Source organism: Oculina patagonica, chromosome 14, assembly GCF_052425735.1.
Source record: "Oculina patagonica isolate OP01 chromosome 14, crgOcupat, whole genome shotgun sequence".
Lineage (NCBI taxonomy): Eukaryota > Metazoa > Cnidaria > Anthozoa > Scleractinia > Oculinidae > Oculina > Oculina patagonica.
The window spans coordinates 4,203,293-4,227,940 of record NC_135771.1 but is presented as its reverse complement, the minus strand read 5'-3'; the positions used below and the strand labels follow the sequence as shown (position 1 = coordinate 4,227,940).

At 41.4% G+C, this 24,648-nt stretch overlaps 4 protein-coding genes across 6 annotated transcripts in view; 2 read left to right on the top strand and 2 right to left on the bottom strand.

Moving 5' to 3' along the window:
- The first annotated feature begins 1,871 nt into the window (after nucleotides 1-1,871).
- LOC144637710 (putative ATP-dependent RNA helicase DDX41) lies at nucleotides 1,872-5,045 on the top strand. The gene has a single exon (XM_078496779.1). The coding sequence runs from the start codon at nucleotides 1,994-1,996 to the stop codon at nucleotides 3,848-3,850; it is 1,857 nt and encodes a 618-aa protein (XP_078352905.1). The 5' UTR covers nucleotides 1,872-1,993; the 3' UTR covers nucleotides 3,851-5,045.
- A 936-nt stretch (nucleotides 5,046-5,981) lies between these two features.
- On the top strand, nucleotides 5,982-9,557 carry LOC144638073 (creatine kinase B-type-like). The gene is made up of 4 exons (XM_078497173.1): nucleotides 5,982-6,632; nucleotides 7,333-7,745; nucleotides 8,276-8,330; nucleotides 9,030-9,557. The coding sequence occupies exons 1-4, from the start codon at nucleotides 6,035-6,037 to the stop codon at nucleotides 9,206-9,208; spliced, it is 1,245 nt and encodes a 414-aa protein (XP_078353299.1). The 5' UTR covers nucleotides 5,982-6,034; the 3' UTR covers nucleotides 9,209-9,557.
- A 2,044-nt stretch (nucleotides 9,558-11,601) lies between these two features.
- Nucleotides 11,602-15,935, bottom strand: LOC144638203 (creatine kinase B-type-like). The gene is made up of 4 exons (XM_078497409.1): nucleotides 15,251-15,935; nucleotides 13,403-13,815; nucleotides 12,847-12,901; nucleotides 11,602-12,064 (listed from the first exon to the last, which is right to left on the bottom strand). The coding sequence occupies exons 1-4, from the start codon at nucleotides 15,858-15,860 to the stop codon at nucleotides 11,892-11,894; spliced, it is 1,251 nt and encodes a 416-aa protein (XP_078353535.1). The 5' UTR covers nucleotides 15,861-15,935; the 3' UTR covers nucleotides 11,602-11,891.
- A 344-nt stretch (nucleotides 15,936-16,279) lies between these two features.
- The window catches only part of LOC144638145 (nucleoporin NDC1-like), a 58,029-nt gene continuing 49,660 nt past the window's right edge, over nucleotides 16,280-24,648 (bottom strand). For all 3 annotated transcript variants that reach the window (XM_078497338.1, XM_078497339.1, XM_078497337.1), the window contains exons 12-23: nucleotides 24,197-24,278; nucleotides 22,972-23,157; nucleotides 22,097-22,216; nucleotides 21,395-21,477; nucleotides 20,671-20,712; nucleotides 20,205-20,255; nucleotides 19,984-20,047; nucleotides 19,464-19,522; nucleotides 19,302-19,343; nucleotides 17,453-17,549; nucleotides 17,307-17,358; nucleotides 16,280-16,827 (exon numbers count right to left, since the gene is read on the bottom strand). In XM_078497338.1, the coding sequence (XP_078353464.1) occupies nucleotides 16,764-16,827; nucleotides 17,307-17,358; nucleotides 17,453-17,549; nucleotides 19,302-19,343; nucleotides 19,464-19,522; nucleotides 19,984-20,047; nucleotides 20,205-20,255; nucleotides 20,671-20,712; nucleotides 21,395-21,477; nucleotides 22,097-22,216; nucleotides 22,972-23,157; nucleotides 24,197-24,278 (942 nt within the window). In that variant the 3' untranslated portion in view covers nucleotides 16,280-16,763. The remainder of the gene's footprint in view (nucleotides 16,828-17,306; nucleotides 17,359-17,452; nucleotides 17,550-19,301; nucleotides 19,344-19,463; nucleotides 19,523-19,983; nucleotides 20,048-20,204; nucleotides 20,256-20,670; nucleotides 20,713-21,394; nucleotides 21,478-22,096; nucleotides 22,217-22,971; nucleotides 23,158-24,196; nucleotides 24,279-24,648) is intronic.

The window sequence follows — 24,648 nt, the reverse complement described above, 5'->3', positions numbered from 1 at the left end:
GTAGGGCTATGTAGGGCTATGTAGGACTATGTAGGGCTATGTACGGCTATGTAGGGCTATGTAGGGCTATGTAGGGCTATGTAAGGCTATGTAGGGCTATGTAGGGCTATGTAGGGCTATGTAGGACTATGTAGGGCTATGTACGGCTATGTACGGCTATGTACGGCTATGTAGGGCAATGTAGGGCTATGTAGGGCTATGTAGGACTATGTAGGGCTATGTACGGCTATGTACGGCTATGTAGGGCTATGTACGGCTATGTACGGCTATGTACGACTATGTAGGGCTATGTAGGGCTATGTAGGGCTATGTAGGGCTATGTACGGCTATGTACGGCTATGTAGGGCTATGTACGGCTATGTAGGACTATGTAGGGCTATGTACGGCTATGTAGGGCTATGTACGGCTATTTACGGCTATGTAGGGCTATGTACGGCTATGTACGACTATGAAGGGCTATGTAGGGCTATGTAGGACTATGTAGGGCTATGTACGGCTATGTAGGGCTATGTACGGCTATGTACGGCTATGTAGGGCTATGTAGGGCTATGTAGGGCTATGTAGGGCTATGTAGGGCTATGTACGGCTATGTAGGGCTATGTACGGCTATGTAGGACTATGTAGGGCTATGTACGGCTATGTACGGCTATGTAGGGCTATGTAGGGCTATGCAGGGCTATGTAGGGCTATGTAGGGCTATGTAGGGCTATGTAGGACTATGTAGGGCTATGTAGGGCTATGTAGGGCTATGTAGGGCTATGTAGGACTATGTAGGGCTATGTAGGGCTATGTACGGCTATGTAGGGCTATGTACGGCTATGTAGGACTATGTAGGGCTATGTACGGCTATGTAGGGCTATGTAGGGCTATGTAGGGCTATGTAGGGCTATGTAGGGCTATGTAGGGCTATGTAGGGCTATGTACGGCTATGTACGGCTATGTACGACTATGTAGGACTATGTACGGCTATGTACGGCTATGTACGGCTATGTACGACTATGTAGGGCTATGTAGGGCTATGTACGACTATGTAGGGCTATGTAGGGCTATGTACGGCTATGTAGGGCTATGTACGGCTATGTAGGGCTATGTAGGGCTATGTAGGGCTATGTACGGCTATGTACGGCTACGTAGGGCTATGTAGGGCTATGTAGGGCTATGTACGGCTATGTAGGGCTATGTACGGCTATGTAGGGCTATGTAGGGCTATGTAGGACTATGTAGGGCTATGTACGGCTATGTAGGGCTATGTACGGCTATGTACGGCTATGTAGGGCTATGTACGGCTATGTACGGCTATGTACGGCTATGTACGGCTATGTACGGCTATGTACGACTATGTAGGGCTATGTAGGGCTATGTAGGACTATGTAGGGCTATGTACGGCTATGTACGGCTACGTAGGGCTATGTAGGGCTATGTAGGGCTATGTACGGCTATGTAGGGCTATGTACGGCTATGTAGGGCTATGTAGGGCTATGTAGGACTATGTAGGGCTATGTACGGCTATGTAGGGCTATGTACGGCTATGTACGGCTATGTAGGGCTATGTACGGCTATGTAGGGCTATGTACGGCTATGTAGGGCTATGTACGGCTATGTACGACTATGTAGGGCTATGTAGGGCTATGTAGGACTATGTAGGGCTATGTACGGCTATGTAGGGCTATGTAGGGCTATGTATAGCTTTTGTATGGCCATATACAGCTGTTTAGTGCTGTGTATCCTCTCCTATATATTCCTTATATGGGATTTAGTCAAACCACTATATGTTAACTACATGACGTATCTACGCGTGATCTTGGTGCTGACCATAAGTATAGCGGGCTCTAGAACGACAAATCGTTGAAATCGACGTTTAGAAAGGTTGAAGCTTGATCGTGTCTTTTTGTATTTAGGTCTCTACAAAGTTCTCTTCTCTTGAATTCTGTGGGAAAAGAATCAAACATATTAGAACAAGAGGAATTTGGTGAGAGTAAACTTTCTTCAGAGAATGGAAAGGAAGAGGCGACACGAGGAAAGGTTAGAGGAGATGCAGATGTCGGATGACGAGGACGAAGAACTTTATGTTCCGTTGAAAGAAAGAAGAAGACTTGAGCTTGAAAAACGAGAAAAGAGTTTGAAAAGGAAGGCAGAACCAGTGGAACCGGTGGAAAATGTCCACAGTCTGGCACAAACGTCTTCGGTGGAGAAAGAAAAACTCGAGGAAGCTCCAATTGGTTTGAAAACAAATGTCAGTTTATTAGATCAACACAGCGAGCTCAAAAAGATCGCCGAGGCAGAAAAGGAGACTGACTATGAGAAACAACTTAAAGAAGAGGAGAAGATCTTGGAAAACATTGCTGAGAAAACAGTTTTGATGGCTGTCGGTGAAATTGCAAAAGGAATTGTTTACACTGATTCCATCAAGACTGGATGGCGTCCTCCAAGGTATTTTAAGTCATATCCTCCAGAGAAATTTGAGAAGGTCAGGAAGAAGTGGCATATTTTAGTCGAGGGAGAAGACATACCACCTCCAATCAAGACATTCAAGGAGATGAAATTCCCTCGAGCGGTCATAAACACACTGAAGAGAAAAGGTATTACTCACCCGACACCAATTCAGATCCAGGGCATACCAGCTGTTCTTACTGGCAGGGACATGATTGGAATCGCTTTCACAGGTTCCGGTAAAACATTGGTGTTCACGCTTCCAATCATCATGTTCAGCTTGGAACAAGAGAAGGCTCTTCCATTTCAGAGACAAGAAGGACCTTATGGACTCATAGTAGTGCCATCGAGAGAACTGGCACGACAAACATTTGAAGTGATTTCAGAATTTACACGAGCCTTGGAACTGGATGGTTTTCCTTCCCTGCGATCTGCTCTCTGCATTGGTGGAACTTCAGTGAAGGATCAACTGGAAGTTGTCAAGAGAGGTGTTCACATGATGGTCGCCACACCTGGTCGATTAATGGACATGTTGGGGAAAAAGATGATTAATTTAGATGTGTGCCGATATCTGGTTCTTGATGAAGCCGATCGCATGATCGATATGGGCTTTGAAGAAGATGTCAGAACAATCTTTTCTTACTTCAAGTCTCAGCGACAGACACTCCTGTTCAGTGCAACCATGCCCAAGAAGATTCAGAACTTTGCAAAGAGTGCTCTGGTCAAGCCAGTCACTGTCAATGTAGGAAGAGCCGGAGCTGCAAGCCTTGACGTCATTCAAGAAGTTGAATATGTGAAGCAGGAGGCCAAAGTTGTTTATCTTTTGGAGTGTTTACAGAAAACCACTCCTCCGGTGCTAATTTTTGCTGAGAAAAAAGCAGATGTGGATGATATCCATGAATATTTGCTGTTGAAAGGAGTAGAAGCTGTGGCTATACATGGTGACAAAGATCAAGAAGAAAGGGAGAGTGCAATGAGAAGCTTTAGAGAGAGCAAGAAAGATGTCATGGTGGCTACTGATGTTGCATCCAAAGGTCTTGACTTCCCTGATATTCAGCATGTGATTAACTATGACATGCCTGAAGACATTGAGAACTATGTTCACAGGATCGGTCGTACTGGTCGCTGCGGCAAGACTGGAGTTGCTACCACTTTCATCAACAAATCTTGCGATGAATCGGTGTTGTTGGATCTGAAGCACTTGTTGTTAGAGGCTAAGCAGAAAATCCCTCCAGTTCTCGCAGCATTGCAGGCAGAGAATGAAGGCTACCTTGACCTTGGAGAGGAACGTGGCTGTGCGTATTGTGGTGGTCTTGGACATAGAATTACTGAGTGTCCTAAGTTGGAAGCAATGCAAACCAAACAAGCTGGTAACATTGGGAGAAAAGATTACCTGGCACCTGGAGCTGCAGATTGGTAACAAATCAAACTAAGGTGCCGCTAGTGATCTGGCTTCAGAACAGTAATTTGTGAACAGATGTAATGAGATTCAGCAGAGTCGCTTTGCAATGCTGTGTTAAAAAGACACCATGCATTAACTCACTAAGACAATTATGGACAAACAAACATCATAATCATGTTATGTTAGACATGTATTGATAACTATTCATGCCTTCTTATACTCACACTCAAATCTTTTAAGCCTCTTTGAGAAAATTAGGTTGAGAAAGGCTAAAAATATGTGAAGATACCAGGAGTAGGCATAATAAGGCCCCTAAGAGACTGCTCATTATTGTTGGAAAAAATAACCTGGGGGACATTCAAAAAAGCAAAATAATAATATTGTTAACAATTTTTCACCAAAGAGGAGATGAATTGTGGTGGATATTTACCGAGCTGCAAACTGGCGAGGTAAATATACACCACATTCACCGACACTGAGGTGAATAATTGTTTTGGTGGATACCACACAAGTTGAATAACTAGCGGACTAAAACATCACTTTCGGTAAACAAAGGGACATGCAAAGGCAGTTTGTTTCTCTTTAGCTGCTCGGAGGTGAATAGTACTTTGCTAATCACCTCCAAGTTAACCAATCAGCGTGCACGAAATGCACTTTTCACTTTTGTGTGGTATATACTAACAACAGTTAAAAGGCAGCTCCCAGAAATGTTTGGACTGTTTGTTGAGGGGGAGAGGGGCCTTGGAAAATACACAGTAAACCCTCCCCCCCCCCCAAAAAAAAAAAAAAAAGCTAGACTTGTAGGAAAAAACCACTGCTCAGTTTTTTAGTCTTTTAATAGTTATCGTAGTGGTTTATTGTATTAAGTTAGTGTAAAATATGCTGTGATTATCGTCTGCAAAGTTTGGGAACATGATCATACAGATGTTGAACAAAACATGTATGGAAAGATATTTGCAGAATTTAGAGGAAAAACATTATGGAAAACCCTTGTATTTATACTTCCTTCTTTAATAATGTGTTCAATATAACAATGCATGTTGCTCAGCCAATTTTGTGTAGTGGTTCTAATGGTTTTAATATGTCTTTCAAGCTTTTGTGTGTCATCTAGGAAATTATGCAAAGCATTTCATGAACTTGGATGCAGATATCTCGGATAGTACTATGGAATGAAAATGTGCTTGTAAGCAAATAAACTAACACTGTAAAATGTTGTAGAGCAGTCTTTTTTTGTCTCAAAAACAATAAATTTGGAGAGTATGGAACCCCAATCAGAAGTAGCTAAATACAACTTGTTCAAGCATGGCATGAAACTATACTAGATTAGGGGTCCCTTCTTGGGCTGTCTGACATCGCTCCTCTGGTTGGCCTGAACAGGCTCTGGTTAGCCTGCTCTGCCCCAGGTCGGGCGGCGGGCGGGGGGCTGGGGGGCTGCCCCCCCTCCCTCTGGGGTCTCTGCCCCCCCACTTCAAGTCACTAGTAGCCCCCCACCTGGAGAAATCTCCGCCGTCCCTCATGAAAGCAGTAGCTTGATAACACTCTAGTTTCCATGTTTATGGTTAGCTCTCAATAATGGTGATGGTTTGGTCTGCAGTCTGCAGTTCAGCCTCCCCAGGGGTTTCAGGGAACATGGGGATTTAAAACTTTTTGGAAACATGAAAACAAAAGAAAAATAATTCTGAGAACATTTGAACAAAAGCACATATTTAAAAGGAACATGGAACGCAAAAATAGAAGAAGTGCTTTTAGGGAACACAAGGAAAATTTTGTTGGAAGCAAGGAAACATGGACCTGATCCCCGGGGCCCTCGTAAATGTCAGACATCGCTCTCAGATCATCATCTCTTGAACAAGCTGAACAACGAATGGTATAAGAAAATACCGCTAAAAGTCTTTATTTGAATTTTCGAGGGGGACTGGGGAGAGACGTGCTAATTCATACGTTGCATAGATATATTGAGAGAAAGAAGAGGGCGTTGGAATTTTTAAGACTAAAATCTTTGAACTAGATAACATTATTTAAGGCTTGACTCTGAAGGTAAAAGGGTTGGATAACTGAATTTGCTACAATCATGTAATACATTTCCTTGAAATTAATTTTCCACTTCAATTCATGACGTAATAATTTACTCTAATTACGATTTGCTCAAATCACTTACATTTGGGTGGACCATTCACATGTCTCCTCCAAGCTAAGTTCGCCATGTCGGCCATTTGTTCTTTACTTCAAAACGACAAAAATGTCATATATGGTGCCGCGGCTGTTGGCGCTATCGCCTTGGGATTCGGCATTTACAAATTCAGCTGGTGTTCCTCAGCGCGCGGCAAAAAATCCAAACAAAGTTTCATCCCGATAGCGGATTATCCTGACCTGCGCCAGTACAACAACTTGATGTCAAAACATCTGACACCACGACTATACACTAAACTACGAGACAGAAAGACAGCGAGTGGATTTACACTAGACAAGGCCATTCAAACAGGAGTGGATAATCCAGGGCATCCCTTTATCCTCACCGTGGGAGCAGTAGCCGGGGATGAAGAGTCGTACGACACTTTCGCAGAACTTTTTGACCCAATCATTGAAGAGCGCCACAATGGCTTCAAAAAAACGGATTTGCACAAGACTGACCTGGACTCGTCCAAAATTCGCGGCGGAAAGTTTGATGCAAAGTATGTGCTGTCTTCCCGTGTTCGGACTGGCAGATCCATCAAGGGCCTTAGTTTGCCGCCACATTGTTCAAGGGCGGAAAGAAGAAAAATTGAGAAAATTGTTACCAGAGCACTTGCTGGACTAAAAGGTATGTAATTCAAGCTGATTCTAATGCGAACACCAAATATTGCGCCAATTCTCACCTTGAAAAAGTACTGCAAACTGGTGTACAGAATGGTATTAAAAATATGCATGGGTAACTGAAAAACATAGGGTTTTCCTTAGTTTTAGAGTACCCGCGCGCTTTTGGAAAAATAGCGTTCTTAATGCTCGAATACAATTTGACGCACTCGCATTGCCACTAAATTCTAAACAAGTTGGAGCTGATAACGTAAAGACTATGGATGAAAATCCTATTTTCTAACCACCCGAGTGTATTCTTTGCTTAGCTGAAGTTAAAGGCCTCGCAAAACGATAAAACGTGTTTTCACAAAACTCGTAGCGCGCGCATGTTTCCCTAATGTTTCCCAGTTTTGCCATACAGGAAGTATTGTCTCCAAAAAAAAAATTGCTTCTGCTACACCGCAGAAACATTCTGCGTTTTCGCGTGGGATGGAACCATGGCAAAAAGAGGAAAAAATTATGGAAGCATGTTTCTGGAAAAAATGTTTTCTCGTTTTGCCGGGCCTTTGTCATCTGTGCGCTTGTCTGTGCACTTACCTAGATGGATATTTTTTCCAAATGCGCGCGCGCCCCCGTGAGGAAAGCCAAGCATGGGCCACATGAAACAAAGTTTTATAGCTTGCCATGGAATAATTGTACAAGTCAAAATTTGTTGCAATTTCCAGGTGATTTATCTGGTCGCTACTATCCACTGAGCGAGATGACACCGGAAGAGCAACAACAGTTGATCGACGATCACTTCCTGTTTGACAAACCAGTCTCCCCGCTTCTCACGTGCGCCGGCATGGCACGTGACTGGCCAGACGCGCGTGGAATCTGGCATAACGTCGACAAAAACTTCCTTGTTTGGATCAACGAGGAAGATCACACGCGCGTCATTTCCATGGAGAAGGGAGGAGACATGCGTGCAGTGTTTGATCGCTTCTGTCGCGGCCTGAATGAAGTGGAGAGACTTATTCAGCGTAAAGGGCACGAGTACATGTGGAATCAACACTTGGGATATATTCTTACTTGTCCTTCCAACCTTGGAACAGGACTAAGAGCTGGAGTGCATATTAGATTACCACATCTAGGCAAGGTACTAACCTTCTTCATGTTCTATATTTTTTTATTAACTACTGCTCAAAAATAATAGAAGGTATGCACGCGCGCGAGAAAAGCCTCTGACACCTTAGTCCTTGCCTACATACTGCAGGCGTATAAATGTGGGGTGTGGGGTAATCACCTCCTCCGTTTTCTCCCCCAATTTTCTCCCTCCTCTCTCCCCCACGCCTTTCCTACGCCTTTTACGCAGGCTACTGACACTCAGAGACTCCACTGTACGGTTTAAATGCCATTTTAAAGCAATCCGATTTCATATTACTGTCGTTATGTTTTAGCCAACACGTTTCAATAAGAGTAATTTAGCTGCAAGACTGATATGTTAAAAACTGTTTATTTTAGTACAAATGCGGAAGGAAATTTCAACAAACAGAATGTTGCAGATAAAGGAGTTGGGGAAATACGCTTATTTTAAGAAAAAGAAAAAAGGTGTTTAGGTTTTTGTCAGAAAAGGTTAAATTGTAAGATTACAATCTCACCACGGAGATTACTGCGCTTATTTTACAGCATCCGCGATTTGACGAGGTTCTAGAGATGTTACGATTACAGAAACGTGGCACTGGTAAGTTTTTCATTTTGTTTTCTGTTTCTTTGTTTGCTTGATTGTTTGTTTGTTGCCTGTTTGAGACGGGCGGAAAACGTACGATTTAAAAGGCGAAATGTATTTGAAATTCCTTAATAGAAGAAATGCTAAACCATCGAATCTGCGAATACCTCTGTATAGAGTTAACGCTTTATTTAAAATACCCTTAAACAACGTTGACCTGCCTCGTCCCCAGGCGCCGGTTGGCCGGCCGGTTAAGGCGGAAAAACAGGGAGCGCGGGGGTTGATGGTTGGGGAGCTAGTCCGTATTCCCGTCCGTATTAGGCCCACAACCACTATCCAAGCGAACCATGCACGTCAGTCCCACACGCCAAGCGAACCGTGCGCGCGTCGCACACGCCAAGCGAACCGTGCACGACCAAGAAGGAGGACGCCTGGGGTCGAGGCAGAACGTAGACTACGAGCTGCGCCTGCTTTCCGAATAGCGCACAAAAACAGGAAAAAGCCGCGCGAAACCTGGGGCCCTTCCCTTCGATCTGCCTCACCCCAATTTCGCGCGACGATTTTTTTACTCTCGTGTGGACAGACGACGAAAAAAGATTGTTGCTGTTGTTGTTGTTGTTGACAACAGGGAAGACAACGTGCGTTGTGTGTAAAGTTTAAATGTCAATGATTGCTTTGAAAAATGCTCATCAATACAACCTTCTAACTCAACAGGAGGTGTAGACACTGCAGCAAAAGGAGGTGTTTTTGATATTTCCAATTTGGACAGACTGGGTTTCTCCGAGGTAGAACTTGTTCAGAAAGTGATTGACGGCATCAATCTTCTTATTGCCATGGAGATGAGACTGGAAAATAACCGACCTATTAACGACCTTGTTCCGCCATCCAAATAAAACACTTGGCTTTAGAAATGAAGATGGAAACACGGAAATTTTGAACCGGACAGGACTACATAAACGGCAAACGGATAACGACAAATATAAAATAGCTTTGCAGTTGTTCGTGGCAAGTTTTATTGCCTAACGAGGGCGTAACTGCATGTATATAAAACAGTGCAAAAACCGGCAGCAGACGAATAGTAAAATATTAAAGATCTTTTCCTCTCTCAATACCCTTAATCGCAAAATATTAATTTGACCCTCCATCAAATGTAGGTATAGGAATAAGCGTTGTTCGTCGCATCGGAATTACATTGCGTAAAAAGGCTGGACAAGTTGTAAATAAAATGATTTAATGTGAGAACAACGTTGTCATATATTGCTTCAATCACGGCAATAAAAATTTGGATTTGCTCCGTTTTGACTCGCGTCAAAGGTGAGACAAATATGGATGACTATCTTTGACACAGATGTCAAAGGTATGCAAGTCCTTTGATATCGCCTTTGACAGGGATTTGATGTGCGTCAAAGTTAGATTTGACGCGAGACAAAGGCATGTTTGTCCCAAGTCAAAAGTCACATTTCACTATTCCTTTGTCACAGCTTTGATAAGCGTCCAAAGCGGAAAATCAAAGACGGTCTTTGTCACAATCAAAGATATCTCAAAGGTTTGGCAAAGACGAACTTTACTACCTTTACCCTAAGGTATGGGCTCAATCCAATTTTTCGTGCCGTTTTTTTATAGTCCTTTTGTGTGATCATTTCGGTCAGAGTTGTCCTGAAAAGGAAAAACTTTTCGACAACCTGACACTCGGATCAACCCTTACTATTCCGATTCAGACCAGACCGGAGAATCATCCAGCACGTAAGGAAACGAAATTTATTGGAGAACAAATTGGTTCAAAGAGGGTAGCAAAGGGTTTATGCGCGAGGCGTGATGGAGGCAAATTCGATGTATTTCCTTTTGTAATTGGTTTATTCTCTAAGGCAGAGGATTTTTCGCATGGCTGTCGAAACAATTATACGCTAAGTAGTCCAGAGGTACTAGACACCCTGAAAGAAGTCAACAATGTAGTTCATCAACTAGCCCGTAAGAAGTACCGCCAGTTTCAGAGAACAACAACGTTTGGTTTGTTCCCCACCCGATTGCCATATTTTTTAGCGAGGAAGGGAGTTTTGTTCCTAGACCTGAATCCCCTCAAGCATTCAACGCGTCTCGTTAAATGTTTCGTTTCGTTTTGCGTCACGTTGATCGAAGCACAGAATCCCATGGCCCGCTCTCTATGCTACTTGGGAGAGGATTGGGACTGTTGTGATATGTTGATAAAGTTATGTTGAAAGCTTCTCGTTTGAAATATCCAGCTCCTCTAGGACAGAATTGGAAAGACGAGAAGAAACATGTGATGAGACGCATGTTTGCTAGCGGAGCAGCGTATGTAACAAATGTAAATTTAGATCAAGTTATTAAAACCCTCTACGATCTGAGCCTTAAGTGACCATTTACTGGATTGTCTGTGTGACGCAAGCAAAGAAGTATATACCATCGAGGTCCAGGCAAATGGTCAATTATTGATCGGAACTGTTAACCAGTTTTGTGACTTTACATCTGTATGTGATCATCCGGAGTCCGACGCATGCGCTTATCCCCCCGGGGGAGAGGGGGGGGGGGGCTACTAAAAAAAGTTCTGTACGAGGAGGCTCCGCCCCGATGTCTTATCCCTAACCCTTTTATATAACATTTTGACAGAAAAGGCACCCCTTTTGTATACCTTTTACTGCAAAAAGGTACCTCTTATATATACCGAAAAGACATGACATATGCCTTAAACAGGAAGTCTTGGGCTATCTTGTGTTAGCGCACAACAACGAAATCTAGTTAATGGAGAGGAAGCAAGTTCCAGAATACAGGCAGTCGCTCCGTTTTCAGGAGGGGTATAACAAACACACTAATTACTGGATTGTACGTTCGGTATTTGATCATTTGATCTCTTCTCGTTTCGTTGAATTGAAGGACGGGAGTACGCTGTTATTGCCTTTTTGGAAATATTTGTGGAATGGAAAGATAAGTGCGATTTTCACTTGAGTGTCGAAAGTAATTTGCGTTTGCTTTGGTTTTACGTTACTACGCTTAGTGATTGGCTCAAAACTTGAACTTGCTCCACTTCCTCAGCCAATCAGAAGTAAACTCGCGCACGTTTTCCCGCCCTTAGTACCGGCTACGTGTATTTGCTTCGAGTTTTCATTGGTTCACTGGATTGTCTGTGTTCTTTGTGATTCTGATTGGCCAGAGTAATTACCTTGGTTTTGGTTTTACGACACTCAGTTGAAAACTGCTCTAACCTGATTTTGTGGACCGTTTAGTTTTCGCCAGCTATTTCCAAAACGAGCAAAATAATTATTCAACCCGGTACAGCTTTTAACGTTTTTATTTCGTTTTTTAAACAACAGCATGTTTTCTGCTTCGTCACTTCAGGCGGCTTGCCAAGGTGCAGTGAGCCCACCGCCAGACAAGCAAAACCTGCCACGGTTAAACTGCACAGCGGTCACTCTTATAAAATCACGCGCGCGTTTGGTGACCGCTTAGCTTCATTAATTTATGAATATCGACAAGCCTCAGTTTATAAAGCAGTAAAAAGCACAGCTGCGAGAAAGCGATGCAAGAAAGCAGATGCAAAACCCAGCATGTGTCACAACTTCCTTATTTGGGAATGAGGTCATCAATGGACTTGTTCTTTTCCAGCCTCTTCTCCATGTTGATGAGAAGATTGACGCCGTCAATCACCATCTGGACAAGCTGCACTTCTGAGAAGCCGAGACGGTCAGAGTTGGAAATGTCAAAAATGCCTCCAACGGCTGCTGTGTCAACACCACCTGAAAAGGGAGATGTTTGAGAAAGATGTAATTTATGAAAAAAAAAAAAACTAGAGGGACCCTGAACACCGCACAACCAAAGTAAAGCGCGCGCTCTGATTGGTTAATTTACCGTCCATATTCTATTTGCCCATGGGTGTACGCTGACTTATGCCCTCAACCTGAGCGCGCGCTGATCTGATGTCTCCTTTTTCCTCGACATGGCACAAGAAAGTGCCACTACTTCACGAGTTTTTACATATTTTCTCGATTTTCCCGTGAAATTGAAAAGCTAAACATAAGAAAATCCATCTCTTCAGGCATAAGACACGTTTGAAATAATTCAAAAGTTTGTTTGTCTTTTTTTACTTTAGGTATTCGTCCAAAATTCCAGCTGACTGGTTTCCCTGATAAAAATCAAATTTCCTTGGCCTTTAAATTACAAAATGCCAGATATAATTGCAGCGTCCAGCCTCCATTTCCTAAAGAAAAAACATCGCTGAGATCACATTGACCTGAAATATTTCTCCAGTCTTCAATGGTATAACAACAGCGGTGATATAATTTCAATTTTCCCTGACTCAAAATAAAATTCCTTGACTTTTGTCCCTGACCTTTAAATCCTGACCTGTGGCAACCCTGTAAAATTCCTGTTGTCAGGATCGTACACAAAGAAAAAACTCAGTGCCCCGAGCTTCCACACACTGATCGCCCATGCTCTAGCCACTGAGCTACTGGGAGACTTTTGGTGAACTTTGGTCATTTACTTGGTATAAAGAAAACAAACATGTGTTCCGGCTTACCAGTGCCGCGTTTCTGCAACCTCAGCTTGTCCAGAATTTCTCCAAATCTCGAATCCTGGAAAGGGGAAGAGCATAGTATTATAAAACTAAGCAAGTGCCATGCAGGTAGTACAAGCGTTTTGAACTTTTCGTGTATTGCAAACGGCAGTATTGGTGGTTTGAAATGACCAAGAGCAGCTTCCAGCTTATGAGTTTTTACGAAACTAGGTTTTCACCCTTAACACGAAAAGTTATCTCTGTGTGATTTTGCATAGCGATAGAAGGATGGGGGTAGGGTGGAAACAGGAATGGGGTAAGGGGGTGTGAACTATCTTTGGGATCCTACAATCTCAGGAATTTTTCTATTGCTAGACTGATTGGATTTTACCTTGTAAAAAGCGATAACTCTAAAGTTCATCGAATATTTCGTTACAACTTTGTCGGCCATTTTCCCCTTTCGCGTTCACGCTTTCCGTTAGAAGATCTTTAAGGGAACGGGAGGGAACGTATGCGGTCTATGTTACTAAAACTCAAAACAATTCGTTTTCGTTGTAGAAGCCTTCTGAAATTTTCTTACCTTTGCCATGTGAGGTAGCTTAACGTGCACTCCAGCTCTAAGGCCTGTTCCAAGATTGGAAGGACAAGTGAGAATATACCCCAAGTGTTGATTCCACATGTACTCGTGCCCTTTACGCTTAATGAGTCTCTCCACATCATTCAGGCCTTTACAGAAGCGATCAAACACTGAGCGCATGTCTCCCCCCTTCTCCATGGAAATGACGCGCGTGTGGTCCTCCTCGTTGATCCAAACGAGGAAGTTCTTGTCCACGTTGTGAAAGATTCCGCGCGCGTCAGGCCAGTCACGTGCCATGCCAGCGCACGTGAGAAGCGGGGAGACTGGTTTGTCAAACAGGAAGTGATCATCGATTAGCTGCTCTTGTTCGGCTGCAGTCATGCCGTTCAGCGGATAATAGCTCCCAGACAGGTTACCTGAAAGTTTTTGAAAGCGATTGTATCTACTCTTTTTTCTTTAAAGGCCTGGCAAAACGAGGCGGGAGTGGGGAAACATGTTTCCAGAAACACTCAAAGCGCGCGCATGTTTCCCTTATATTGCCCAGTTTTGCAACACTGGAAGCATTATTTTCAGCGTCAATTTTTGCTTTCCAAGAAGCTACACGACAGAAACATTTCGTGTATCCGCGCGGCATGGGAACATGGCAAATCGAGGAAACATTTTAGGAAACATGTTTCCTCGTTTTGCCAGGCCTAAATACTCGTCAATAGATGAGAAACTGAAAAAGCGCGCGCTTAAATAACTTAAATTTGGTATTACACATTGATAGTTTCGAAAAGTCTTTTTTCGTCAAAACTTGCAAAGAAAAAGAAGACTTTTCGAAAATCATTGTCGAGCTACAAGATGCCTACTTTGCTTGGAAAATTTATTTGAATAACGACGGAAAACATAGCGTGGTATTGCGTGCGCTTACCAAATGACTCGCCTGCACTGGACAAGACGTGTTTCCGAAACTGCTCGAGCTAGTTTAAAAAACGCCGTCGGTTACTGCTTATGTACGGCTCGTGTTTTTGCTTGTTTCCAGTTCTTAACTTTAACTGGGTTTTCAAAGGACGAAAGAAGCCGAAGAGGATATTTTTTTACAAAATAAACGTTGAATTTTTTTAGCCATTAATAAAATAATTTAGACTGTTTGCACTTCGATTGGTTTAAGGTCTATCAATCACTGTGCGCGTTTTAAGTCTACCAATCACTGTGCGCGTTATAAGACTACCAATCACAGTGCGCGTTATAAGACTACCAATCACTGTGCGCGCTATAAGTCTACCAATCACTGCGCGCGTTATAAGTGTACCAATCACTGCGCGCGTTATAAGTCTACCAATCACTGCGCGCGTTATAAGTCTACCAATCACTGCGCGCAAAATATCTTAAGAGTATCATTTTGGATCCTTCCTTAACTATGAAAGATTAATGACCAACGGGGATTTTACTTAAAACTCGTTTTACTGCCAATAGTAATAAAGGGCCGTGGTAGAGTTGGTCGCGGGATTCAAGTCAAATTCGTTTAAAAGGTTAACTGCCAGATAAGCCTATCTTTCTTAGGAAAGTTCAATTTCTCATCCTGAAATCCTTTCGAAAAAAAAAAAACCAGACTTTCTTTTTGCCTTGAGCGTGAAAGACCTGGTTCTCTTAAAATTGTTTCAAACTTCGATTTCTGTCGATAGAATTTTTTAATATTTGCAATCTCTTTCAATCCTGTTCAATTTTGCCCATCCGTTATCTTCTAAGGTTTCCAATTCTTCTCCTACTTGTTTTCTAACTTTTCACATAATTTTTTTTCGATTTTATTCCTTTTAAACATTTTTTTGTATGAAGAACCATACAAGCCTTTTAAAGAAGGATGCTCACCTTTCAAACCGTCCAAGGCCTCGCACACGATATTCTCCACTTCTCTTCGCTCTGCGCGTGAGCAGTGAGGCGGCAAACTGAACCCGCGAATCGATCGGCCCGTGCGCACGCGCGAGGACAACACGTAGCGCTCGTCAAATTTCCCGCCTTTAATCTTGGATGAGTCCAGGTCAGTCTTGTGCACGTCGCTTTTCTTGAAGCCATTGTGTCGCTCTTCAATGATTGGGTCAAAAAGCTCCGCGAAAGTGTCGTACGACTCTTCATCCCCGGCTACTGCTCCCACGGTGAGGATAAAGGGATGCCCCGGATTGTCGACCCCGGTCTGAATCGCCGCGTCCAGCGTAAATCCGCTTGCGGTAACTTTGTCACGAAGTTTGCTGTACAACCGGGGCGTCAGATGCTTCGCCATGAGATTGTTATGGTGGCGAAGATCGGGGTAGTCGGCCATTGCGGGAAAACCGCGGTCATCGAACTGCGTTGTTTTGCAACGGGCCTGTACAGCATTGTACGTGAGAGCGACTGCAAGCGCAGCGCTCCCGACACCGAAGGCTGTCAAAAAACTACCCTTTGGGAATTTTTTGCTCCAACTTGAAATTGTAATAAACGCCATTTTCAAAACTTTCGAAGCACTGCTTAAAAGCGCGTCAACTCTCGTTAGCTTTGCTTCGAACTTAATGTCCAATTAAGTTCTGTTACATGTTTAATTGATTATCTAATTGAGATAACAAGTTAATTGTAATTGGATGTAATTGGTTAAGAATCAATGGCAAGTCAGTTTTCGTTAAGGTTGTGTTACAGGGGAGAACTTGCAACAACGATTTTGTGCACAACAATGTTGGCAACACGTTGCGAGTTTTTTACTTGGGTTCCAAAACTCGCAACGTGTTGCCGAGTCAAAAGTTGCGCGAAAATTCGTCCCCTGTATCATGCTACACGGTGTTCGATTCTCGCGCAACATTGTTGCGCAAAAAATCGTCGTTGCAAGTTGTCCCATGTAACACCGCCTTTACTCAAGAAAACGCTCAGATATTTTTCATGTAAATCTAATTTATTCAACTGATTTTTTAACGTCCAAGAAAAGGAGCTCATGATTCCCTAGCTACACAAATAGCACTACCTTCCCAAACAGTTAGTTAAATTTCTGCTTTTTCGTATGAAATTCCTTTGTAAAACTCGTTCTCTGAAAGTAAATTTTGGATTTCTAGAAGAATGTCCTTTTAATTCTCAGAGACGGGTTCTAGATCTAAAACAATAGACAGATCTGTACATTTTTTTCTCAAGCTCACCCACAAAAAGAACTTATATTTTTAACACAAAAATGAAGCCAACTAGCCGTTATCTACTTCACTTTTATACAAATGCTGGTCTTTTTCTAGAAATGCTTTATTGACAAAAAAATAATTTTTATATCACAACCTTTACTAAGAAAACTGCAAGAAAAAGATTTAACAAATTGCGCTAATGTCTGTGATCCAGTCTATATATTTTAGAAATCGTTTTTCTTTTTCATCTTCTATTCCCTGAATTTCAAAAACGATTCAAGCTTCTTTTCATGTTCCACGGCCATTGGCACACTCCTGCAAAGAACAAAAAGATCAGAAATCCTTTCGGTCAAGCTCAAAATATCATTTCTTCTCTCTGACGTTCAGCAGTACATTTCTTTTAAAGTTTGTTATGAGAATTTTTTGCAAAATCAGGACAAGGTTCGCTAGTTGACAACAACAATGCCGGGGATTTTGAAGTGGCATTTCCACAGAGTGGCTCTTCATCCACCGTTCCCAATCGAATTGGTATTTAGCAGTGCTGGTTTTTGTGGAGGGAGAAAAACCGGAGAACCCGGAGAAAAACCCTCGGACATACGATGCCCGGTCCAGGATTCGAACCCGGGTCACATTAGTGGGAAGCGGACGTTCTCACCACTGTGCTATCCCTGCTCCCCTCCCACGACAATAAAATTATATATAGACCCACCGCAACAATATGTTGCACGCATTTCGCGTACAATTCACGCGAGACCAAGTCCACTATTACGATAGAAAAGGATTAACGTACTAACCGTAAATGTTCGTGAAAAATGTTGGTTATTCTGTAAATCGAAGACACAAGTGCTACAAAAGGTGAAAAAAGTTTCAGTTAGGTAAGTTAACAAATAGAGAGCATCTCTTAAAAAAAATAAACAAACAAAAATTTAGCTTTACTCACTTGTTCTCAGTTGATATCCTTTTGGCTGACGGGGCCTGGGTTGGATCTCGGGTTTTGATGTTAATGCCAAGGAAAGCTTGGAATGCTGGTCTAAAGCCTGAATATAAAACAAACAACAACCGGTTGAACAGGCGAAATCAGCTTTCTAATGACTGTCACAAAAGCAAAATTAAAGAAACCGCAGAGCTTATCCGCCTTGAATCATAATATTATAATGCTTAATTTATATTTTTTCTTAAATTGTTTAAGTGACAGAAGCTTAATGTCATCACTGATAGCATTCCAGATTTTAGCACCCTGATATCTAATATTAAAGATTCCATAATTTGTTCTGGTTTTGGGTAAAGCATAAGTCATTCTAGAAGAAAATCTTGTATTGTAACCATGAGTTTCTTTTGCCGAAGTGAAAAAAACATCAAAATTAGAAGGGAGAAGTTGGTTTTTAAATTTGTACATAAAAACAGCAATGTGAAAAGTTACTTCATCAAATAATTTGATAACATTTAGATCTTTGAAAAGTGGACTTGTATGTTCAGAAAAGCTAGAGAAAGTTATAATTCTAATGGCTTTTTTTTGTAATACAAAAAGAGGTTGCAAAGAAGTTTGATAAGTATTACCCCAAGCTATTAAACAATATGTTAAAAATGGATAAACAAGAGCATAATAAAGGTCCAGCAAGGTTTTACTGTTAAGATAATAGCGAAGTTTAGAAAGAATTCCTATACTTCGTTTAATCTTTTTTGCAATGAAATTAATTTGACTTTTCCAGTTAAGATTTGAGTCAATATAAATTCCTAGGTATCTAATGGAAATTTCTTGTTAGCCAATCGTGGTTATTCTGGGCAGCCATGCACTTAACTCTATTTATTTTATTTATTGTTTTGCTAATAATTGAATGAATAGGTGCAAATAAAGTTGTTGTTGTTGTTGTTGTTGTTGTTGGCATAAAGCCCTGGCTAAACGGTATTGCAAGTGGACGCAAGTTATCGCAAGTTTCACTCGCGTATAGACTTGTGTTGGGTGGTCAAACGAACACGCAAGTTAAGTCGCAAGTGCAAGCAAGTTTGCAAAAAGTCATTTAAAATGCTACGAGGTGCAATTCAGTATTTGAAGTAAACTGCAAAACATTCGTTAACTTGCGATGGTTAGCCAAACAGTGAAAAAATTGCGTTAATTTAAGTGCGAATTTGATTTTGACCAAAGTAAACGCAAGTGTACTCAAGTCAACGCAAGTGCACGCAAGTCGTGACCAAACGGAGACGCAAGTAGATGCAAGTTTTCAACTTGCGTCTTCTTACGTCTCTGTTTGGTCAGGGCTTTAGATATTAACCAATCAGGACTCGAAGAAAAGACTCTAACCAGTGGCAAAAGTCGCATTTCGTTTTTCTTTTGAAAGTTTTGCATTACAAGTCCTTTGAAACTACAATCACTATCTATCTTAGAAATGGTACACAGGTGGTAAATAGGGCCTTAAAACTACAATGACAGTCAATAAAGCCTTCTTTTCACTTGCGACACAAGCACAAGCGCAAGATAAAAGCTCTTATTTCATCATGAAAACTGCTTCGACGCAAGCATAGGCACAAGCGCATTGCACTTTGATCCTTGTGCTTGTGCTAACCTGCAAACAGGCTTTTCGGGGTGATCGAACGCTACGGAACGCTACGCCGGTGGAACGCTACGGAAAGCCTGTTTGTGCTTGGCGCAAGCAAAAGCACAAGGATCAAAATTTTCCTTTTTCTCGTGCTTGCGCTTGTGCTTGCGTCGCTAGTGAAAACGGTTAACCAGACGTTAAGGTTGGAATAGAAAACAATCCATCGGTAAACACAAAGCACAAAGAACATCCTACCTGAAGCAAATTCAAAAGAGAAACGAAGATTTTTGGGAGACTCTGAAAAAGAAGAAGCAAAATCAGCTTGGTTTGGTGATTAGTACATTTGTACATTGTTAACTTTACACTACACAACCAGTTTTGTTTTCCAAATTGGCGGTATAAAAATGTAGTAGATACCTTCTGCACAACACCAAATGTGTCTTCCGTGTAGGACGATGCAACAAGTCTTGAGAGAACTAAAAAAGAGAATAGAACAAGTGAATAACAACAATATTAGAAATATGAAAGGAGAGAAGTGAAAGCAAGTGAATGGGAAAAATTTACATTTATTTAACTGGACTGTATCAGAACAACGCTTAATCTATTTTTTTTCCAAATACTCTCTGTGAAACTAAATGTTTACGAAGAAATTTTTTCTATGGTTCTAAATGACAAACCCATAGCTTAATTTCAAACAAATATGTCTCCCGGGCGTTTTAAATAAAAGTTACAAACAAACGAGATTAACTTTGAAAACTGTTCAGCCAAACAGTATTTCAAAAACCCATATCATAATCCGTTTCAATCTTCTTGAATTTGTGTCAAATGTTCCTTCACTGTTTTAAGTGGCTATTTTTATATTTCACTCAATCTGTTGGCCATTTTCTTATGTCTTAATTTGGTTAAAATCCGTGACACGTTAAGGATGTGTTGTTACCTTCTACGGCCCAGATGTGAAGCTGGCAATCAGTAAAAATAGCTTGTGTGCGAGCTTCTGGAATCTGGAAAAATAAGCCCCAGTAACGTAAGGTGATCATTTCGAAAGCATTTTTGAGGAGAAACATCGTCTCTACAACAAGATAAGTAAATAAATAAACAAGGACTGTTCTAAGGTCTTTACGAAAATCATTTACGCCATTATTCTTCATTGCGTCTTACCTCATCAAAAAGAAATCCGATGATTGGTCTTTCTTTTAATCTACAAGCAATCTAAACGAAGCAAAAAGTATGACATATTAACAAGGATCGTTGAAGCTAGCTTCTCGAATCTCAAACAGCAGATGGCTTTTTGAGTTAGGATGAAATAATCATAAACGAAAAGACTTTCTAGCCTCTCCACAGACGTTTCTTTTTTTTTCTAGAGCACTGGAGCGCCCTTGCGTTCACCACCCCACCCCCTTGCTTTCGCGCGCGTTCAAATCTCCCGTACCCTAAGTGCCAGAGGGTTTTTTGTTTCTTTTTACGGCGAAGTCGTTATCTGTGAGCGGAGAAGCCGCGATCGTGTTTTCCTTGCTCTCAACAAACTTGAGAGAATATCGAGCGGCTGTGAACAGACTGTTGGTGTATAATTTTAAAAGTACAACCTTTCCCTACTGATTAGCAAGGTTATAATGTAAATACTCACGTTATGTGGAACCTGGTTAAGCCTCCAAACAAAATCATCCACCTGAGGAAAAGATCAAAAGTTGGACATCAGTTATGGATTTATTTTCTACAATACATTAATCATCAAAATAACAGTAACAGTAACGCATTAGGAGTGACTCTGTGAGGATGTTTAAAGATAACGAGGATGAAAATGGAGAAATGCAGGAGCGTAGCTAGCTTTATAGGAAATTGTAGGTACGGTTGCTTCTAGGAGGGGTTCGGAATATGCTCCCGAGAAAGAGTGCATTAATCGGCAGCAAATAAATTTTGACATTTTATTTCTGAGAATGGTGCAATTCTCACTCGCTGCTAAGTATATAAACACACTTGTCTTAAACCACACCATACCTATCACTTGGCTACTCTAGAAAGTCAAACGAGACTCTAGAAGTCTTATACGAGTTTATACTTGCTACATACTTGATAATCGCGAAGGATAGTTGAGATATTTACAATGCATGTTGCTTTCTATTTCATCTGAAAAGTGCCTGAGCCTGAATTGCTCTTTATAGCACATTTTAGAAATACGAGTTGGCTAAAATATTTGTAGGGCCGCGCCTACCGGCCTACAGGTTAGCTTCGCCCCTGCTTTTGAATGTGTAAAAACTTGAAAAGGTTCATGTCAATGCAACATGGTCAAATGCGCAAGTGAAAACAGTATTAGAAGACATACTTTTTTGTTGCCAACTTGTTTACATTACCTTATCAATCGTTTTGTTCCTAACACGGCTGATTACGCCAGTGTCTTGTGTAGGCTTTGGAGAAGGTATTTTCGATGAGGTATCTAAAATAACAAAATCAGTTAATCAAACCCCGGCACATATTAATTTGTTAATAAATGAAATGAAAAAGATGAAACGAAAGATGAAATGAAAGAGGTGAAAATGTGTTTTTCGGACTAATTTTATTAGCACAAGGGAAACTTTCACTAGCCTAGGGGTAACTTTCACTAGTCCAGGGCAACATTCACTTACCCAGGGGTAACTTTCACTAGTCCGGGTATAATGTTCACTTACCCAGGGGTATAACTTTCACTAATCATGGGGTACCTTACACAAGCCCAAGGGTAACTATCATTAGTCCTGGGGTAACTTTCACAGGCCCAGGGGTAACTTTCACTAGCCCAGGAATAACTTTCTTCAGTCTAGGGGTAACGCTCACTAGCCCAAGGAGAAAGCCCAGGTATAGCTTTCACTAGTCCAGGGGAAAATTTCATTAGCCAGGAGTTTAAGTTTAGTTTCACGTTTCACTAGCGTTGGGGTAACCTTCACTGGTGCAAACTTGTGCAGCACAATTTTGTCCAGTCACAAATTGCTTCAGTTCCCCAATAGGCTAGTGAGGGTTTAGATCTATTAGGACAGTAGGAAAAATCCACTAGCCGTATGCATTTTTTGCACACCTACCAATTTTCTCAGACCAAAGATGAACTGTTCCTGGGGATGACAGTGACTGCTGTCTTCTTGTTACACTTGACACACTTGAGGGTGTTTGATATGGACTGGACAACACAGGAGGGCTTTGTCCTGAGAAGAAAAATAACTGTCAGTAAAGTGCCTAAATTAATGAACACTTGATTAAACTGTCGTAGTAAAACTTTTTGGTCCAAACCGTAACAAATGCATAAACTATATTCTAATTTGTGAATAAACACATTATAACCTAGCTCTAAATGCTGGTTTACACTCATGAGAGAACCTGAGTTCAAAGGGAAAGAGTCCCAGACTCGTACCCAGTGGTTACTCATTTTTACGCTTAAAGAGGTTGATGGGATGGAGACAGAAAAAACTATCGTGCTTTAAGTTCGCTCTTCCCTTGATGCATCGCACGCCACTTTTGAGCAGTAGTTTACTATCTGTACAAAGAAGTTCTAAATTTTAAACTTGTGGATAAAACCCTAATGTACGACCATTCAAATGGATATGAAGGAGCACTTTCAAGTGGTGATGTTTGCTTTTCTATTTTTTCTAAGTGAACCTTTTTATAGAAAACATGTTAAATTTGTTCTTATGCACTCTTAGGAGTTAAGGGACGGACCATTATTTTCTTGGAAGGGGGGATGAAAAATTTTCCTCTGCAAACTTTTTTTTTAGTTTATGCACCTCTGCAAACATTTTTTTTTCGAAATTCTAACTATTTTTTGTTATACGCATCGTGTTTGTAAACAATTTATTTGTCTTTTTAGGCCCTGCAAACAATTTTTTTCAATATTTTTCATCCCCCCCCCCCTCCAAAAAAATAGTGGTCAGTCCCTAAGGGTTAAAGAGTGGCTGCGGCAGACCTGCATGTCCATTAACATGTCCATTAGCTTGTCCATTGGTAAGTGCAGGAGCAAGCACTTTAGGGTCCAGCGGAGGTTGTTGGAAATGAGTCTGAAGAGAAACTTCTGCTGCCAGATTATTCGTAAGAGATTCAATAAGGTAGAGACATTCTGTTGATATGTCTGTCCAGTTGTCTGGTCGGCCACCTGTATAACAGTTCAAAAACAAACAATGATTATAAACAACCATAGGCATGCAATGCGTGCAGAAGATGGCTAAACATGTTGTATTATGTCTTTCCTCAAAACCTATTGTATGCCTATAAGGTGGGTAGGTACAATTTGCATTTAAAACAAGTGGCCCATCAGGCCACATCTTATCCCAGGTTGCATAGAGCGACTAGGAGTATTTCTACTCCTCCCTGGACGGGAAGCTAGTCCATTGCAGGGGCACCCCCAGCATTATTTTCACCAGTACCCATTTCTACACCTGGGTGGAGAGAGGCACTGTGAGAGTAAAGTGTCTTGCCCAAGAGCACACTGCAGTGACCCTACCAGGGTTCGACCTGTACTGGGGTCCAGAGCACTAACCATTAGGCCACCATGCCTCCCACATAGCATGTCTACAATGTTAATATAACTTTCTTTGTTATATCACACTTTTTACTAACAATGCCTTAAGTGTTAAAAAAAATGTCAAATTTGTTGGTTTTAACATACACTAGAGATGTTAAGGGGTAGGGTAATTAAGATGAATGATTAAGGATTCCACTCCCCCTTGGTGGTAAAATGAGTTTTTTTTTTTTTTACAAAAAGTTATTCAATGGAAAGTTGTGCAATTTTAATGCTTGGTATTTTTACTTGTCAGTTTATATATTTTTCTTGCCCTGTCCCCTCGTGCCTCAGTTGGGCTGAGAGAACAAGAGAGCGAGATAAGGCTCATACAAAGACAAAATAAGTATAATGTCCCTGAACCTGTATTATACAACTTTCTGCTGTACAGTTATGTTAACCAGGGATGCAGCTAAGAAAACACTAAGCCGGCTCATCAACAAGCCCAGCTGGCTTTTCTAGCCTTAGCAGCTCTAAAAGTTTACCTAAGTCTTTGTTTTCATGTGAAAATTCAGCCGGATTTAAGTTCTCTTTCAGCCGGTGAAATTAGCCGGCAGCCGGCCCTTAGTGACATCCCTGGTTAACTATGTGTGATAACTTCACAAATGTGGATTTTATATAACCTGAATCTTACTTGGTTGACTAAGAGAGAAAATCTGTTTTCTTCTTGTGCTGCTGAACTGTGATAAGCGACACAGATCAAACATTGCAAGATACTGTACAGAAAGGAGAAGAGAAAAATAAGTTAAGGATAAACATGTAACATTCTTAACTGGTTTAAAACAGTGGTGATTTTGAGTGGTTTGTAATATGGCCATGAATATTTTATGGTACACACTTCCACACACTAACATAATCTCTAAAGAGTGGCTGTGAGCCACCGAACTTGAAAAAAGGAATCATGAAGCAAATATATCACCTTTGTAAACTACAGGTATCAGATGCAGAGTCCAGCTAAACTTTCCACACTTTCGCATTTGAGGTAACTTTCATTCCCAGCTGAATATATTTGAACTGGAGGATAATATATATTTGAACTTTAAGGAGGCAAGCGTGGCCGAGTGGTTTAGGGCGCTTGTGTTGTAA

Coding starts and splice junctions, on each gene's coding strand:
- LOC144637710 (XM_078496779.1), top strand. CDS start 1,994: ATGGAAAGGAAGAGGCGACACGAGGAAAGGTTAGAGGAGATGCAGATG.
- LOC144638073 (XM_078497173.1), top strand. CDS start 6,035: ATGTCGGCCATTTGTTCTTTACTTCAAAACGACAAAAATGTCATATAT. Junction 6,633..7,332: donor AGCACTTGCTGGACTAAAAG/GTATGTAATTCA, acceptor TGCAATTTCCAG/GTGATTTATCTGGTCGCTAC. Junction 8,331..9,029: donor ATTACAGAAACGTGGCACTG/GTAAGTTTTTCA, acceptor CTAACTCAACAG/GAGGTGTAGACACTGCAGCA.
- LOC144638203 (XM_078497409.1), bottom strand. CDS start 15,860: ATGGCGTTTATTACAATTTCAAGTTGGAGCAAAAAATTCCCAAAGGGT. Junction 13,816..15,250: donor GGCCTTGGACGGTTTGAAAG/GTGAGCATCCTT, acceptor AAAAACTTTCAG/GTAACCTGTCTGGGAGCTAT. Junction 12,065..12,846: donor GTTGCAGAAACGCGGCACTG/GTAAGCCGGAAC, acceptor CTCCCTTTTCAG/GTGGTGTTGACACAGCAGCC.